This window comes from Aphelocoma coerulescens, chromosome 3 (genome assembly GCF_041296385.1).
Source record: "Aphelocoma coerulescens isolate FSJ_1873_10779 chromosome 3, UR_Acoe_1.0, whole genome shotgun sequence".
In the NCBI taxonomy this organism is placed as follows: Eukaryota; Metazoa; Chordata; class Aves; order Passeriformes; family Corvidae; genus Aphelocoma; species Aphelocoma coerulescens.
In genome coordinates this window covers 99,708,980-99,724,554 of record NC_091016.1, presented here as the reverse complement: position 1 = coordinate 99,724,554, position 15,575 = coordinate 99,708,980, and the positions used below count along the sequence as shown (strand labels likewise).

General features: G+C 37.0%; 1 protein-coding gene across 2 annotated transcripts in view; it reads left to right on the top strand.

Moving 5' to 3' along the window:
- PRIM2 (DNA primase subunit 2) overlaps positions 1–15,575 on the top strand; it is a 105,571-nt gene that overhangs the window by 15,758 nt on the left and 74,238 nt on the right. For both annotated transcript variants that reach the window (XM_069011381.1, XM_069011382.1), the window contains exons 5-6: positions 10,215–10,310; positions 11,162–11,299. In XM_069011381.1, the coding sequence (XP_068867482.1) occupies positions 10,215–10,310; positions 11,162–11,299 (234 nt within the window). The remainder of the gene's footprint in view (positions 1–10,214; positions 10,311–11,161; positions 11,300–15,575) is intronic.

The following is a 15,575-nucleotide window of genomic DNA, read 5'->3' as shown; positions in this document are numbered from 1 at the left end:
CTGAAATTAAAAACAGAATTGAAATTTAATGAAAACTAATGTTTTAATTTTTATAATAGGATTTCCTATGTCATGTGGCTGACATTTGTATTGCTGAAGGAGCAAAATATGTGGCACAGGGTTTATTAAAACTAGTAAATTTCTGCTCTGGGGAGTTTTACCTGATTATGAAGATGCCCTTCACTTGAAAAAGGAAGGCTATAAACTTCATGGTACTCAAGATAAACGTGATGATTTCAGTATGATGAAATGTCCGAACATGTATAGGATTATTCCAATTCAAAATATTCACCATGTTTGTGATTAAAAAATAAGCCTCTCTTCTGTGGATACAATATTGCTGCTAGCAAGAATTTTCTTGCTTCTTTCTAACCCGTGGGATACTTTTCTCTCTCACAGAAGATAATAGCAGAAGTTCTATAAACTATGAACGCCTGCAACCTTGTAGAGCTGTGTTTATGGTACAGTACAAAAATATTTTGACAATGGATGTTTAGGATTTCTAGCCAATCCACCCAGGGGGTGGCTGATCCAACTAGTCCAATTAGACTATGAAGAAAAAAGTTTATAAAAGAGTGTAAAATAATTAAATAAATTAATCTTGCTGCACAGTTCTTGCCTGTTGGATCTCTCCTCCCTATGGCTGCGGGATACAGTAATACTCTACATTTAGTATAAATCATGGAAATTTGAAGGTTAGGTAAGTTCTTCCTTGGAAAGTTTTTACAAAGCTGGTACTGGATTAAGTTAGTCCATCTTTAGTATTCTGTAAGAATGCTAAAGTATTTAGTATTCTGGGACCTGGATTTCTTGGAAAAAAAAATGAAGCTTGATTTGAGTTTGTATTTGAGACACTTTTTTGAACTACTAACATATAGATTGCATTTTAATCACTTGTAGGAATAGCTTTGGCCAGTCTCTTCTCTGACAAGTGTGGAAGATGGCTGGACTGGTGCTGCCCAGCCTAGTGGAACATTGCTTTGGTGCTCAAAATTTTACAGTAGTCTGGAATATTATTGTTTACACCTACCAATTTATGCCAGCACGAGCAAGGAGTAGAGTGCATGGTATTGAATAAAATGTTAAGAAAGGAAGAGGGTAGAAGGAAAGCAAGAATAAATCTCTGCTTTAAGAGTATTTTCCCCTGATACATGAATTGGTTTTCTATCATAGTAAAAGGAGAATAATGGAATAGTTCTGAAGGTATTTCAGAATGTTTTTAGTCTGTTCTACACTTTAGGTATTAAAAAAAAAAGGGAAGAGAAAAGGTTTTTAAGGGACAGTACTCCCCTCATCCAGATAAATATGGAAGCTTTTTATGTATGGCATGTAATTTTCAGCACTCATGGCCTATTAAATAATCCAGGTGCAAAGTCAGTCACGTAGGGAGCATCGGAAACCCTTAAGCACCACTCAGGAGGAGTAAATGCTGACATTTAAGGTGACAGAGCCCATCAAAGAGAATATGCAAACACAGGTGTGCAGTTGAGATTTACATCAATTTAGGATATTAAAGTATTAAAATCTTACTATAAATGAGTAATTACATCAATGATGCCTGACAGTTTCTGGCAGTAAAAGGTGCTAACAGATTTAAAGATACTTAAAGGGAAATTTGTGAATATTTTAAATATTAAAGTCATTGAAGAAAATATTTTAATCTCAAAGTAAGTTGTTCAGTATATGAAGGAATTATATAAAATAAATGGTTTTACAGGTAAGTGATACTTGGGCTTCAACTACAAAGTTGCTCTTGACATGGTCAGAAATATCTCCTTTGAAGCCCTTAATGTGAGTTTCAGCCTTTTGTCTGCTTTGCCTTGCATAATTTTAACTCTCCAAGACCTGCCACTTGTTCTTAGACATCAAATGGAAGATCTGTCCTTTCAGCATCGGCAGCTGTAGGTGTGTGATACATCTTGTTTTGATTTGGAAGATCTAATGAACTTATGGGTCCTTTCCACTTGATTCTTCTGAAAATTTGCCACAAAACCTGTTCACCTTAACCAGTCACACTTTGTCTCTCCCTGGGGTTGGTTCTAGGGTCTCTTCTGCTCAGGTGGACCAAAATGTTCTGTGGTTGCATTCAAAGTGCTGTGTGTGGTTTTTTTTTTTTTTACTTCAACACTTTCAACAGCATTTTGAAAATGATAGTAGTTTCACTTGCCTTGTCTGTGAAAATGTCACAGCTCTGCTTGCACAGTTCCCTGCAACTCTATATTCAAGTCTCACAGTGGTGGTCATCATTCTGCTGCTTTACTTTCCTTTTAATCTTTTTAAACTAATGTCAAACCTAACATATTTCTTCTTGTTCTATCCACTAGTTGAGAAAGATAGGGCTTTTTTCCTGTTTTGTTTGTTTTCCCCTTCTCTTTGTATTTGCCTTCTATCTGTCATGATGCTTTCTTGTTTCTTCTTTTAGCCTTTCTTTGTGTGGTGTTTTGTCATTTCTGTGAGTACCCTTTGCCATTTTTACATCCTTCAATTTTAGATCAGATTTTCTTCCCTGATCCCATTCTGTAGAGCTCTTACAGTGCCCTCAGCTTCATGGTATTTCAATATGTGATCTGCTCCTCTTTTAATATACAGGTTAGGAACTGAAGTGTTAAATTTTAGTTTGATTGTGGAATCTGGCTTAAGTCATCCTTCTGTTTTGAGTTCAATTCTTCCATGCATGACTTTTCCAATGGGTTTTGAACTCAGGTTAGAAGATTCAGTGGAACTGTTTGGAACTGTTTGGTCATTTGCATGTGAAAGTGTCTTTTGGTGACTTCAAGGGCATGTGACAGAATATGACACCTGCTTTTCTCTGTGCCCCTGAGGTCTGCTGCACTGTGATAAAGGCAGTGAAATCAGCTTAACACAGTTGGGTTTTTTGACAGTCACGGGTGGATTGCTGCTTGTCTTGTGTTTTTTTTCCTAAGTACTATTGTATGCTTTGATTTGTTGCTGTACCTTTCCAGCAATCAAACTTACATACTGGAATATGGAGGGGAATAGAATGCAAAATTTTATCCTAAATTTATTTTTTTGGGGATATTGTGGTCATCATTTTGGCTGTTCTGGTTTCTTTATCTTCAGACTGTTTGTACCTCTTTGTTGCTTCCAGAAGAAATGAAAATTAATACTTATTATCATGTCTTAATCTGTGTAAGGATGTTGTATAATTGGATTTATATTTCCTGCAATGCTTCTGTTCACTATTATCTTTCTGCATTGTGCAAAAGAAATAAACTTGTAAGCATGGTGTATTTAATCTTGAATACATCTGTGTTGCTGTTTCCACTCCACAGAGCAGAAAAAAAAGTCATGTTTAAATTGAACTTTCTTACCTCTGAATAGCCTCTTGAAATTTAAAAAATATTATGACCTTTTAAATAACTTCTAGTTTAGATGAGTTATTTTTTTGGGTAACAGCCAGTTATTGCAGAATCAGATGTCCTGATTTTTAGGTGCTGTTATAAAGCACATTATTTTAATAAATGTTTTGGATCATAGTAATGGGGAAGGAATGGCAGATGGGAATAGTCAGCTGGGGGAGCTAAAGGTCTTCAGTGCATCTGCAGACATTCGAGCGAAAGGACTAAGAAGTGCAAAATAAAATGGAAAGAGCAAAATGCATTAGCAATGGAATTTTTTTCCACAGTAGCTCTTTGATGATGCAATTGAAGTGCTTTTTTAGCTGCTTTAAGCACTAGAAATTAAACTTCTTTAATTTCCATTTTTATGATCAGAGTAGTCCTATGAGAGACTTTCTGATATCACTGTTATGCTTTCTTCAAAAACATTTATCTTGGTAGTGGGGCAGTTGTAGAAATATTTGTAGTTCAACTTCTTGAAAAATGCTCTATGACTGCCTTTATTTGGTACAGAAGATCCTAAAGTCAGATGTGGATTAATGAGAATGGGGACTAGTTTTTGCCCCTATTAAGGACAGATACTTTTGAAAGAATACTCAATATCATGTCTAGCCACTGAAGGGCTGTGACTATAATTATCTACTTTGGAACCAGATGTTTAAACCAGAATATTATTCTGATACAGTTTATGGCTTTTCATTTCAGGGGCATCAAACAGTATTTCTTCCTTTCCCAAACAGGATGGGGAAAATGCTTAAAAGTAGAAACTGTCTGGAGTCTGTATTACTGTGTGGAAACTTACGCCAAGCTAAGACAATAACTATGCAAGTAGGCTATGATTTGCATTTGCTAAGGAAATGGTTCTGAATTGTATCTTACTTTTCTGCTATTTAGATCTTGTTTTTGTCCCTTTGCTTGAAAACCGGTGATGCTTGTCTTACAGGTGACAGCAAAGGTCATAAGTGATGCATGCCTAAGTGGGAAATGGGCCTTACTGCCAAAATAAGCTAAAAATATGTATTCTGTCATTTAACTCCATGCTTCAAGTTGTAACAGAAACAAAATTGTATGTGGAAAGGTTTAGGAGTAGGGTGGTTTTGTAAGTGCTAGATTTTGTTAAATAAGACACTGAAACATGTACTATTAGTGCTTTAAAAAATCTAGTGAGTTACTCTCATACAAAAGTAATTGGGTTGACTGCCAAGCAGCCTGGGTATTGTAGTGAGCTAACATTTTGAGGGACAGGTAGATGGGATGAGGTTTGATTAAAACATTTAAGCTTAAAATCAGTCGCAACATTCTCTCACGGACTTTTAAAATTTAAAAAAAAAAAAAAATTCTTTTTTTTTATGCACTGACAGGATGTATGGGGTCTCTTTATTTACTCTTCTCTATTTGATCCTTGAACTGTAAGCATGACTTTTAGTTATGGAGAAAACATGCATTTTGCTGCAGTAATTCTAGTTGCATGTATTTATTTGCACATATGGTATTGGTGATATTCTATAAAACTGTAGAATTGAGTAATAGATGTGATTAAAGAATATATAGCTACTGGGGATGTCCTTTTTCACCTTCATAAACATAACGAACAACAGTTTGTAAATGATGCAAAATGCTAATTAAAAGTTTTAATTTGGCAATCATCTCAGTTTGATTAGAAACAGATGCTGATTATCTGCAGAAACCTAAATAGACCCTTAGAAGGTCTTTTTTATTGCTTAAAATTGACTTGTGGAACGAAAGTCTAACTACACGACAAAATGTACAGTTACTTATGCCCCTTTAGTGGACTGGGGCACTATGATTCTTACTAAATGGCTTTGTGTGTTTCATCATTTGAGTTAAATAGAAACTTTACAGTCCACTGTAAGGCTGCATCCTTCTGTACTAGGTACTATATATGTTCTTTCTGCTTTGAAGTACATTTTCTAACTGCTTTGAAAAAAGTTATGGGCTTTGAAATAAAATTGCAGAAAAGGCTGCAGTAAAGATATGATGAATAAAAATATTCTTCCTCTTAATCTAGCTGACAGCTACTAGACAACATTTGGTATACAGTCTGAATCCTGAGGCAGATGTTCTGCTGTAACTCTGGGTTTCTAAAATAAAATTAAAGTGGCAGCTGTGCCAAAATTGTAGGGAAAATAGGCTCTTCAGCCTAAGGTAGAAGTGGGAAGGGGACCCACACTGCTTGTGTGATAATGTGCTATAGCACTCAGTAGCTGACCAGGTCATACTTGACTGCCATTTGTCTAAAGGCTTGGAAAGGGTGAAAAGCATAGAAAATCCTAACTTCATCCTAATAGATTTTCAGTTCTTAGCAGTTGGTATATATTCTAGATATTCTTTTGGGGAATGAGAAGAGAGAAAATTGGGAAATCAGTAGTGTGTTTTTAAAAGTGATACCCATATGTTGTCCGAGAAGAAAATATGTTCTTTGAATAATCAAGGTGTTAATTTCTTTTGTAGTGGTTGAAGTTAATAATGTTTGTAAAATGAATTTATTTTTTACATAGCAGTGAATGCAGTAGCTTTGGAGATGTTTATATTGATCCTTAATACAGCAGCATAAAAGCTGATAGGATGGTTTCTGCAGGATATAATTACTCTGCAAGTAGAATTTACTAGCTGCCATTTTGGACATAAACTTCAGAAAATGGTCTGCCAACTTTGAAACACTCTTCCCTGCTAATCTTGGGATTCAGTCTAGAGAAACATTTGCTAACAAGTTTCTTTTTAATTCTACTTCTATACTTCTAGGTAATTCTGTAGTAATTGTTTTGTTCAGCTTTCCTTTTAATGGATATAGGGAAATGCTTGTCAGGAGTGTAGGAGACTGAACCTGTGTCATTGAGTTTCTCTGTGATTATGGTAACCATGAGTTAGCCAAATAGTGCAGAAGAAAACATAAAATGTTCTTTCTGTGCCCACTCTTGACTTAAGAAAAGCCCAAACAATATTTCAATTCAGGGATAAGAATAGATAATAATTCCAAGTGCTGCCCTTTATATTTTTAGGTATGCCAGCAAGCTGAACTTGAGCTAAAATATAAACTTGTAGTACTATGGAAGATAAAATCTTGTTCTTAATTAATTTTTTCCTTGGCCACAGTGAAATTGATAATCATCAGGTTTGTGAATGACAGATTTACAAGCCTCTGGAGTGTTTTCTTTAAGGCTCTTCATCCTTTTAATTGGTAGGAGAGCTGGGAACGGTGTCCTTTGCTAATCAAGCTAGTATTCATTAACTGGCTGATTACACTTTAAATTTATATTCTCAAATTTAATGGCATCTAGGTTAATACTTTGGTATTCTAGTGCTAGCTTAGTTTGTAGTGTGATGTGTGACAATGGAGAAGATTGATTAGGAAATGATTGTTTTTTCTGCTTCATGCCTAAAGTTGCAATTTAGCAAAGTATTGATTGACACCGCCTGTTTTTGGGAAGGGCGTTGTGCCACTTGAGTACATGGTGCTCTGCGACTTACAGCAAATTTTAGGAAGTTCACTTTCTAAGGACACCAGTGGCATGTGTCTGAAGCTGAGTCTTGGAAAAGGAAAGGACTTGTGCATGGAGTTCTTCTTGCTCCTTACTGGGAGACCTAGAAATAGTGAAACTAGGTAGTTGCACATGTATAGCATTATAATGTATGCATGCATCTTTATCTCTTCATTAAAACAGAGTAGGGATATCAAATTTATTTTGAAGTTTTTGGACTACCTCACTGACTGTGTTTGTTTAACCAAGCCCTGCATATTAAATTATTCATATTTTAATCTAAATTTATGTGTCTTTGTGTTTCCAGGACAGTTCTGTGATTAAAAATCAATGAGTAAACTGCACATAGGAAGCAAGAAAACCAGAAATAATGCAACTTGTCCTGAGTACTTGCTTTTTTCCCTTCCTCTCTTTTTTCTATCTTTATTTTTCCTAAGTCTCAGAAACCTACAATGAACAGTTGAATTGTTTCAAGCTGTGCTACCTGACCCACTGTCACTGAAAAGGGAAGATCCTTTTCCTGGTGTTCTTTGCTTGTGCAAAGCAAAGTCTGACACGGTGATAAGCAGCTTACTAAACTGGCTACAAATGAGCAAGGCAAAACTAGTGAGTTGTTTTCTGTGAGGTGAGTTTAATCAGTTCTGTGTGGAAGGTCAGATGATCACCAGGTGAGACCCTCAGAAGAATTGTATGTTTTGTTTTGGTTTTTTAAAAATATTTTGGGCAACACAGTATTTTATCTGGTGAAGATCACTGAGTTCTGTCAGAAGTTAAGCAGCGTGTTTATCTTTCCAGTCTTGATTAGAATCCTAAAAGCTGTATTTAAGTGTATCTAATTTTTTAATGATTACCGGAATGCATTTTTGCAGGTGCTATTTTAAGATGAAATTATTAAATATACAAACTGTAGTATTCTTATTTAAATAATTAAAAAACCCAAAACCAACAGTAAAAATAAGCTTTTCTAGCTTCTGTGAACCAAGAAAAATTGGGATACATGTTTCATTATGCTCTGGATGCAGAGGTACAGGCATGGCCTAACTGAAAGCTGGAGTCTGACTTTAGACTATGAGGAGCATATTTCTTTGCATTGCATCTTCAGTCAATTTTATGTGAAAACGGTGAAATCAGTAATGCCGGTGAAAGGTTATTTTTCATGTTTCAGTCTTTAGGGAAGCCAATTTTATTTTTGAATGCATTCTTGAGTAATTTCCCAGCTCTATTTGGGGGCTAGGATTATTCTTGTTTCTTCTTCCTCTTTCTCTCTATTAGCTGAAAACATGAAGGCAATGTGAATTTAGTGTAAAGGCAAGGAGCAAAGTGTTTCTAGGGCTGCTGAATGTTTGCCTAACCTATAAGAGACTTGAGGCTCTAAGAAGTAAATTATTTTACAGCTTTATGTATATTATTTATTTATATAATAAATAGTGGTTTGATTAATATTTGTTTATTTAAAAAATATATAATATATAATATATAATGCTATTGTGTATTTCCTCTCTCTTCAAAGCTACATTCTTCTGCCTTGCTGGCATCTTTATTATTTTTTAAGGCTGGTTTTCCTGAGAGAGTACTACAGATTACATCAAGATGCAGACAGGGTAACCATAAGCCTCCTCAACATTGCTGCCTTGGCCATTTTGTATGCATATATCAAATCACTGTTTTTCACTAAGCTACTCCTCCAACTTTGAAATTAAAGGGTCCTTCCTATGACTTCCAATGACTATGACTTGTTTTGTTTTCTTGGGTTTTTCAGTTGAGAAGGCAAAAATCTTGTTTAAATGTCCATTTAACTGCATATCGGCATTGGTCAACAAATTAGATATTCTGTCCCATTCAGAGAAGAAAACTGCTTAAGCACATCCCTTCCCATGGAGAGAAAAGTCACTGGGTGACTTTATCTTGCATTTGGAGTCTGCTCATCTATTGCATTTGATGGCCTAGGACTGGTTCCTGATTAGTCTCTAAAAACTACCTTGACTGCAAGCTTATATCAGCTCATTGTAGGTATTGGAGCACACATCCAGTTTATGGAGAGCAGTGTCACATGTGTTATGCTTTGGTGACATTTCTGTCCATCTACATTTTGAGAAGGTATTCTGTGTTCCTTAACACTTTAATTCCTTTCAGTCAGGGACTACTCCCATTACACTTCATTAAGAACGTGTTATGCAAATGCATGCAGTTTTAGGTGCTGTAGTGTAAGAAAGATAAAAAGTTACTAGAGAGTGTTCAAAGGAGGGCCGGTGAGAGTGGTGAAAGGTCTGGAGGGGAAGCCTTGTGAGGAGTGGCTGAGGTCACTTGGGCTGCTCAGCCTGGAGAAGAGGAGACTGAGGGGAGACCTCATTGCAGTTACAGCTTCCCTGTGAGGGGAAGCACAGGGGCAGGCACTGATCTCCTCTCTGTGGTGACCAGTGACAGGACTTGAGGGAATGGCCTGAATCTGTGTCAGGGGAGGTTTAGGTTGGGTATCAGAAAAAGGTTCTTCACCCAGAGGGTGGTTGGGCACTGGAACAGGGTCCCCAGGGAAGTGGTCACAGCACCAAGCCTGACAGAGCTCAAGCGTTTGGACAATGCTCAAGGCACGTGGTGTCTCTTGGGGCTGTCCTGTGCAAGGCCAGGAGTTGGACTCCATGATCCTGATGGGTCCCTTCCAACCCAGCATATTCTGTGATTCTATGATGTGAATTTATGTGTATGCACTATTTAAGATTTTTAATAGGAAATGTAACATTGTGATTTTAAAATACTTCGAGTTGTTAAATTAGAGCATTGCTGCTTACTTGTTTCAAGAACTGCAAAAGCACTAACACTTAGAAGACCATAAATATACCATTGTTCTGGCTGCTTAGAAACGTGAAGGTAAATTCCTGAATATAAGATTAGATATAGTTTTGTTAAATCTGTATTTAAAAATAAGCTGAAACTGGCTTTTTTTTTTGTTAAAAATCTGACAAAGTTGTTTAAGTCCTTACTAACTGCCATTTAGTCATCTTGCTTTGTTTTAATGCATATCTAGAGACAAGCAAGGATTGTCACAAGTTTTATTTTAGAGAGGTTGACTTCTAAAAAGTGTGTTTTACAGTTCTTGTTAATGCTTAAAATTATTGTAGTTTAAAATCTGCTCTTCTACTTCAGAGGGAAGGTTGCTTAACACTGTTGACCTCTAGTGTTTTGCTGGTTTCTGCGTGATTAATTATTAGTGATTGCTTGCTGAATATGTAATTCTTTTTCTGTTTTCATCTAAACTGATGATATTACAGGTTAAGTAATATTTTAACTCATGGTAATAAAATAAAAAAGCCTTATCCTAAAGTATTTCAACAGTTTTAAAACAAATTCTTAATTTTAGATTGGTGAAGACCTGAAAAATGAATTGGCTGATGAGCTGTGTGCATCAACCCCTGGCTTTAATATGTCTAAAGTAAAAGAACAAATGTTCTATAAGGTAAGTAAAAATTGCTGAGTCCCACAGATCTGCATTCATTCTCTCTCAGTTAAATGCAGAGTTACTAATTTTAATTTTACCTAATACTAACAGTTAATCCAAGTATCTAAAAGACTAATGAGAGTTCCTCTACTTCATGTGAATATAAGGGTGGAGGCAGGGACTGGGAAAATGAAGGAAGCTTCAAACTCCTAATAATGTCTTTTGTCCTCTTCTGCCATCCCTGACTTTTGCCACAAAAATGATCTTAAGTTTTAATATTTCCCACACAAATGACTTAATTTACCTGGCTGTCAGATTGTTCAGGATGGAGATACTCTCAAACATCTATTGCTGAAATTAGGTTTGGTCTGATTGTATTAGTCCGAAATTTATTTTGCAAGAGAGCAAGGGGAGAGAAAAAAATTTCTCAGGTGGCCTACTATTTCTTTGCAGTAAAGTTGGTTGAGTTCCAGATCTGTTTACAAAACCTTTTGTATGTTGCTTACATGAATCAAGTATTTCAAGATGTCTGAAACAGAAGGCCAACAGAAACTCATTTTCAAATATCGAATCAGTAAGTGATGCAAAATCATATAATTGGGTCAATAATCTGACACAAACTTTAAAGTAGCTTTTTTGTGCCTAGTTGCATGACTTTTTGTAAGCAAGCAGTATTTTCCCACCAAAATAATGATCAGCTATTCCTAAGTCAACATTTAATTTCACAGTCTTTGAGTTTTGTCTGGAGACAGTGTTAAAAGGCAGAGAATGACTTAAAGCTTTACTGGCCCATCTTAAATCTTAGGGCTGTAAACATTGTTACTGCATTATTTTGCTATTCCACAATGTGGGTTTTTCTTCTTTCTCAGGTTGGACTTGCAGATGCTGTGGATTTATTTAGAGCCAGAAGAGTATTTATTAAAGATGGCTTTGCCTATGTGCCATTAAAGGAGATTGATGTGATTGTTTTGAATAATTATAGAACAAAATTGTCTAAAGCACTGGCGGTAAGTCAGATAAAGTCTGATTTTTACAACTCTTGTTGTATTGTTTGGTGATGCTCTTGGACAATTAGCCTTTTTGGTTTTTAAATTGATATGCTTCCATCTGGAGAATACCAGAAACTTTACTACAAGTACTGGCAGCACTAAAAAAGTTCATTGTGAGCTGAATGTACATTAATTTCAAGTGGTGTGCATTCTAAAGAAATTTGTGCTAGAGGATTTTAAAAATTGTTTCTCACAGAGATAGTAACAGCCCTTTTATTGAACATGTTACCCTTACGCACACAACTGTTTTTTTCTACTCGTATCTATCTTTTCTACCACAACATTTTGCAACAGTTTTTTGTTGGAACAGGTAAAATAGTTGTGGGGTTTTTTCTCTTTTTTTTTATTAGTAAGAACTGAGATTAGCTCATTTGGTTAGGGCATGGTGCTAATAATGTCAAAGTCATGAGTTCAATATCTGTACAGGTCACCCGCTTAAGAGTTGGACTTGATGGTCCTTTTGGATCCCTTTTAACTCAGAATATTCTGTGAACTGAAATGAGGATAAGCCAGAAGATGTCACGCAAAGCTAAAGTTTTTGTTGTATGAGTATGTGGGGTATCACATCTAGTTAGGACCTCTATGGCAAACACTGTATGTGAATGACCTTCTGTTAGTAATTCAGTGATCAACTCAGGAATTGCTTTTTTACAGTATGAGACTCTTCACAGGGCTTAAAGGTGGGTGATCATGCCTAAAGCACGAAATTTTAGTCCTAGAAAATGCAGCATTGAATCACATGAAGGCAGTTTGCATTGCTTTTTAAAAATATTTTCAAAGCCTTGTATTGTTATGTTACATTAATACCAAGGTGACCACAAACATTTAGTAAACAAACAATGGGAAGTAAAAATGAATTCCTTTAACAAATTAGAAAATTAGCATACTGGAATCTTATCAATTTTGAATATAACTGGAATCTGTGGAATTGTTTCATGTACAGTGGAAATTGTGATAGTCTAATGTGAACATTTCCATTAGAAGTCTTTAATACAACTGCAACTAGAGGTATCTGTATTTGAGTTGATGCATAATGTTCTTGCTGAAAGCTGGTAACACTTGCGTAGGATTTAAAAAAAAAAGAATGTATTCTGCAGAAATGTGGCTAAATATGCAGATTATCTGCATCTATTCAAAATACTTTTGAGAAGCTTTGTGGACTTCTGGAATTTGTGTCGTGTGAATAGCTGAGAAGTCTGAAAACCAGTAAGAACTGCAATGAGTAGTCGCTGACTTCTTAGTTCGAGCATAAATCTGAGAACACACACACTATCTTACATATTATTCATTTCACCTGGATTACTTTCTTAAAGCCAATAGCTGCTTTATAGGAAAGAAGTACTTCTTTATGTTGTACTTTGTAGTCATGGCTTAGAAATTTGAACACTCATGACCTAGGAGAACTATCTTCTACAGAACTGCTGTGTGTTATTGCAGTGCTTCAGGTTTGCATTAATCTTTTAGTATATAAGCTTTGTTTATTAAAGTTCACCATGTTTTCTAGGTAAGGAATAAAAGATTAGTGTTTTCTGTCCTATTCCAAAGCTCCTAATTGAACTGGGGGGGGGAAGGGGGGTTTGATTGCTAATTTAGTTTGACAAACTGTATTTAGTAAACTGTTTCAGCTAATTTTAGCCAGCCAGCACAGTGCACTGCTGAGAGATGCTAGGAATATTATTAATTTGAGTCTTTGGAAATAAAGGCCAAAGTTCCAGCATGTTTTACAGAGGTCAGTCTAATGTTAACTCTGTTACACCAGAGGCTTAACTGAAGTGTGGTACTTGGTAGCTGGCTACTTAGTGTAGTTTTCACTGAAACAAAACCATAAACATCAATTACATTTCAGTGAAACTGTAAGAATACAGTTCTAAAGAAAAGATTGTGTATATATTAATCCAGAGGATAATCTTAACAATTTCCTCAGCCATATCTGGACTGAAGAGGCAGAAGTTAGGACACAGTAGCACAATTCCAGTATTGTTTGTGAAAAGTAGTTGTAGAAATACTATTTGATCTGGGCCCGAGCTCTGCAAGTACAGCTGTTTTAGCTGTGCTTGTGTAGGACATGGATGCTGTTTTGCATCTGCTGCAAAGGACAACTCAGGCAACAGAAATGTTTCATTTTAGGCACTCTGGCAATATAGAGGTCTTCATGACTTTGAACAGAAGTTGTGCATCATGGCCAGACTTAATTAAGAAGTAATAAAGCCTTGAACATCATCACCTGTTTTGTTATTTAATTTGTCTCTTAATGAATTATCACTTTGGTAAGCGTTACTTGTGTGTTCTTTTGGGAGTATGTTCTGGTGGTTTTGCAGCATCTGGCTATTTACACTTTCTTCTCAGCACTTTCTAGTGGACAGTCCTTGTATTAGAATTTCAGAATTAAAGACTGTAATGGTGCAATAATCTAAATTAGGCTTGATGCTATTTCTAAAGAAGGGGGTTGTAAAATTAGGTTAAAAAATTGTATCTCCTGTTGGATATTTTGACTTCACTGGGTTAAAAATTGTCTGGATGGCCAGGCCCCAACTGTGGTGGTGAATGGGGTCATATCCAGTTGGTGTCTGGTCACTAGTGGTGCTCTCCAGGGCTCAGTATTGGGCCCAGTCCTGTTTAACATCATTATTGATGATCTAGATGAGGGAATTGAGTGTATTCTTAGTGAATTCATGAATGGCACCAAGGTGGATTGGAGTGTGATCTGCTGGAGTGTAGGAAGGCTCTGCAGAGGAATCTGGACAGGCTGGTTTGATGGGCAGAGATGAGTGGTATGAGGTTCAACAAAGCCAACTGGCAGATCCTATACCTGGGTCACAACAACCCCAGGCAGTGCCACAGTTGGGGGGCAGAGTGGCTGGAAAGCTGCCCTATGGAAAAGGACCTGGGGGTGCTGTTTGACAGCCGGCTGAACATGATCCAGTGTGTGTCCAGGTGGCCAAGAAGGTCAATGTCATCCTGGCCTGTATCAGCAATAGTGTGGCCAGCAGGACCAGGGCAGTGATTGTCCCTCTGTACTCAGCACTGGTGAGGCCACACCTCGAGTGCTGTGTCCAGTTCTGGGCCCCTCAATTCAAGAAGGACATTGAGGGGCTGGAGGGTGTCCAGAGAAGGGCAACAGAGCTGGTGAAGGGTCTGGAGCACAAGTCCTGTGAGGAATGGCTGAGGGAGCTGGGGTTGTTTAACCTGAAGAAAGGGAAGCTCAGGGGAAACCTTTATCGTTCTCTACAGCTTCCTGAAAGGAGGTTATAGCAAGGTGGGGGTCGGTCTCTGCTTCCAGGCAGTTAGTGACAGGATGAGAAGACATAGCCTCAAGCTGGACCAGGGGAGGTTCAGGTTGGGCAGCAGGAAGAGTTTCTTCACAGAAGGTGTGATTAGATATTGGAATGGGCTACCCAGGGAGGTTGTGGAGTCACTGTCCCTGGAGGTGTTTAAGGAAAGACTGAATGTGGCACTCAGTGCCATGGTCTGTTTGACAGGATGGTGTTTGGTCATAGGGTGGACTTAATCATCTCACAAGGTGTTTTGTAACCTAATTGATTCTGTGATTCTGTGACTTTGGGCAATACTTCTGGTTTTGACAGTCTGCTGTATACTTCTGAGACAAAATACCCTGATTCTAGATGTTGGAAAGATGGTTTTTCAAGAATGTAGTTTCTTTCAGCTCTTGTTAGTGGTGCAGTTCTTCAGTGTTAAAGCAGCATAGTTTTCCAGTATGGATTGTTTGTGCAGTATTATTGATTATTTATACTTGATCCATGTTTTGCTTCGTGGAGCTTATTTGGTACTACTCCAAGTAGTCACACACACAGGTTTTTGGAAGAAATTATGCTTATGCAGGAGTGATACTATGATGAAGGTCTGCCCTGTGTTTTCCAAGGTGCTCTGAAATTGTATGGCTTATGGGAATGTGCTTGTACTAAAGATGCTCTTCCTGGGTCTCCAAAACATTCAATAATTTGAGTGGTTGCCTAGCCTTGTTACATTGCTTGCTACACTGCAGATGTATGTCACCAATCCTGCATGTTAGAGTGATTCTAGTTGGGGTTGTAAGGGAGGAATAGAACGAGAGTGAATTGATGTGTTGACACCAAGCTTTGAAAGAACAGTAAATAATTCATAGCACTGACTTTTAAAAAAAGTTTTATGTTGACACTGGCAGAAATTCAGTTCAGTCAGTTATGCTTTAATCGCTTACTAATCAAGCTCATGAAGCACGCACATGTTCTCTTTC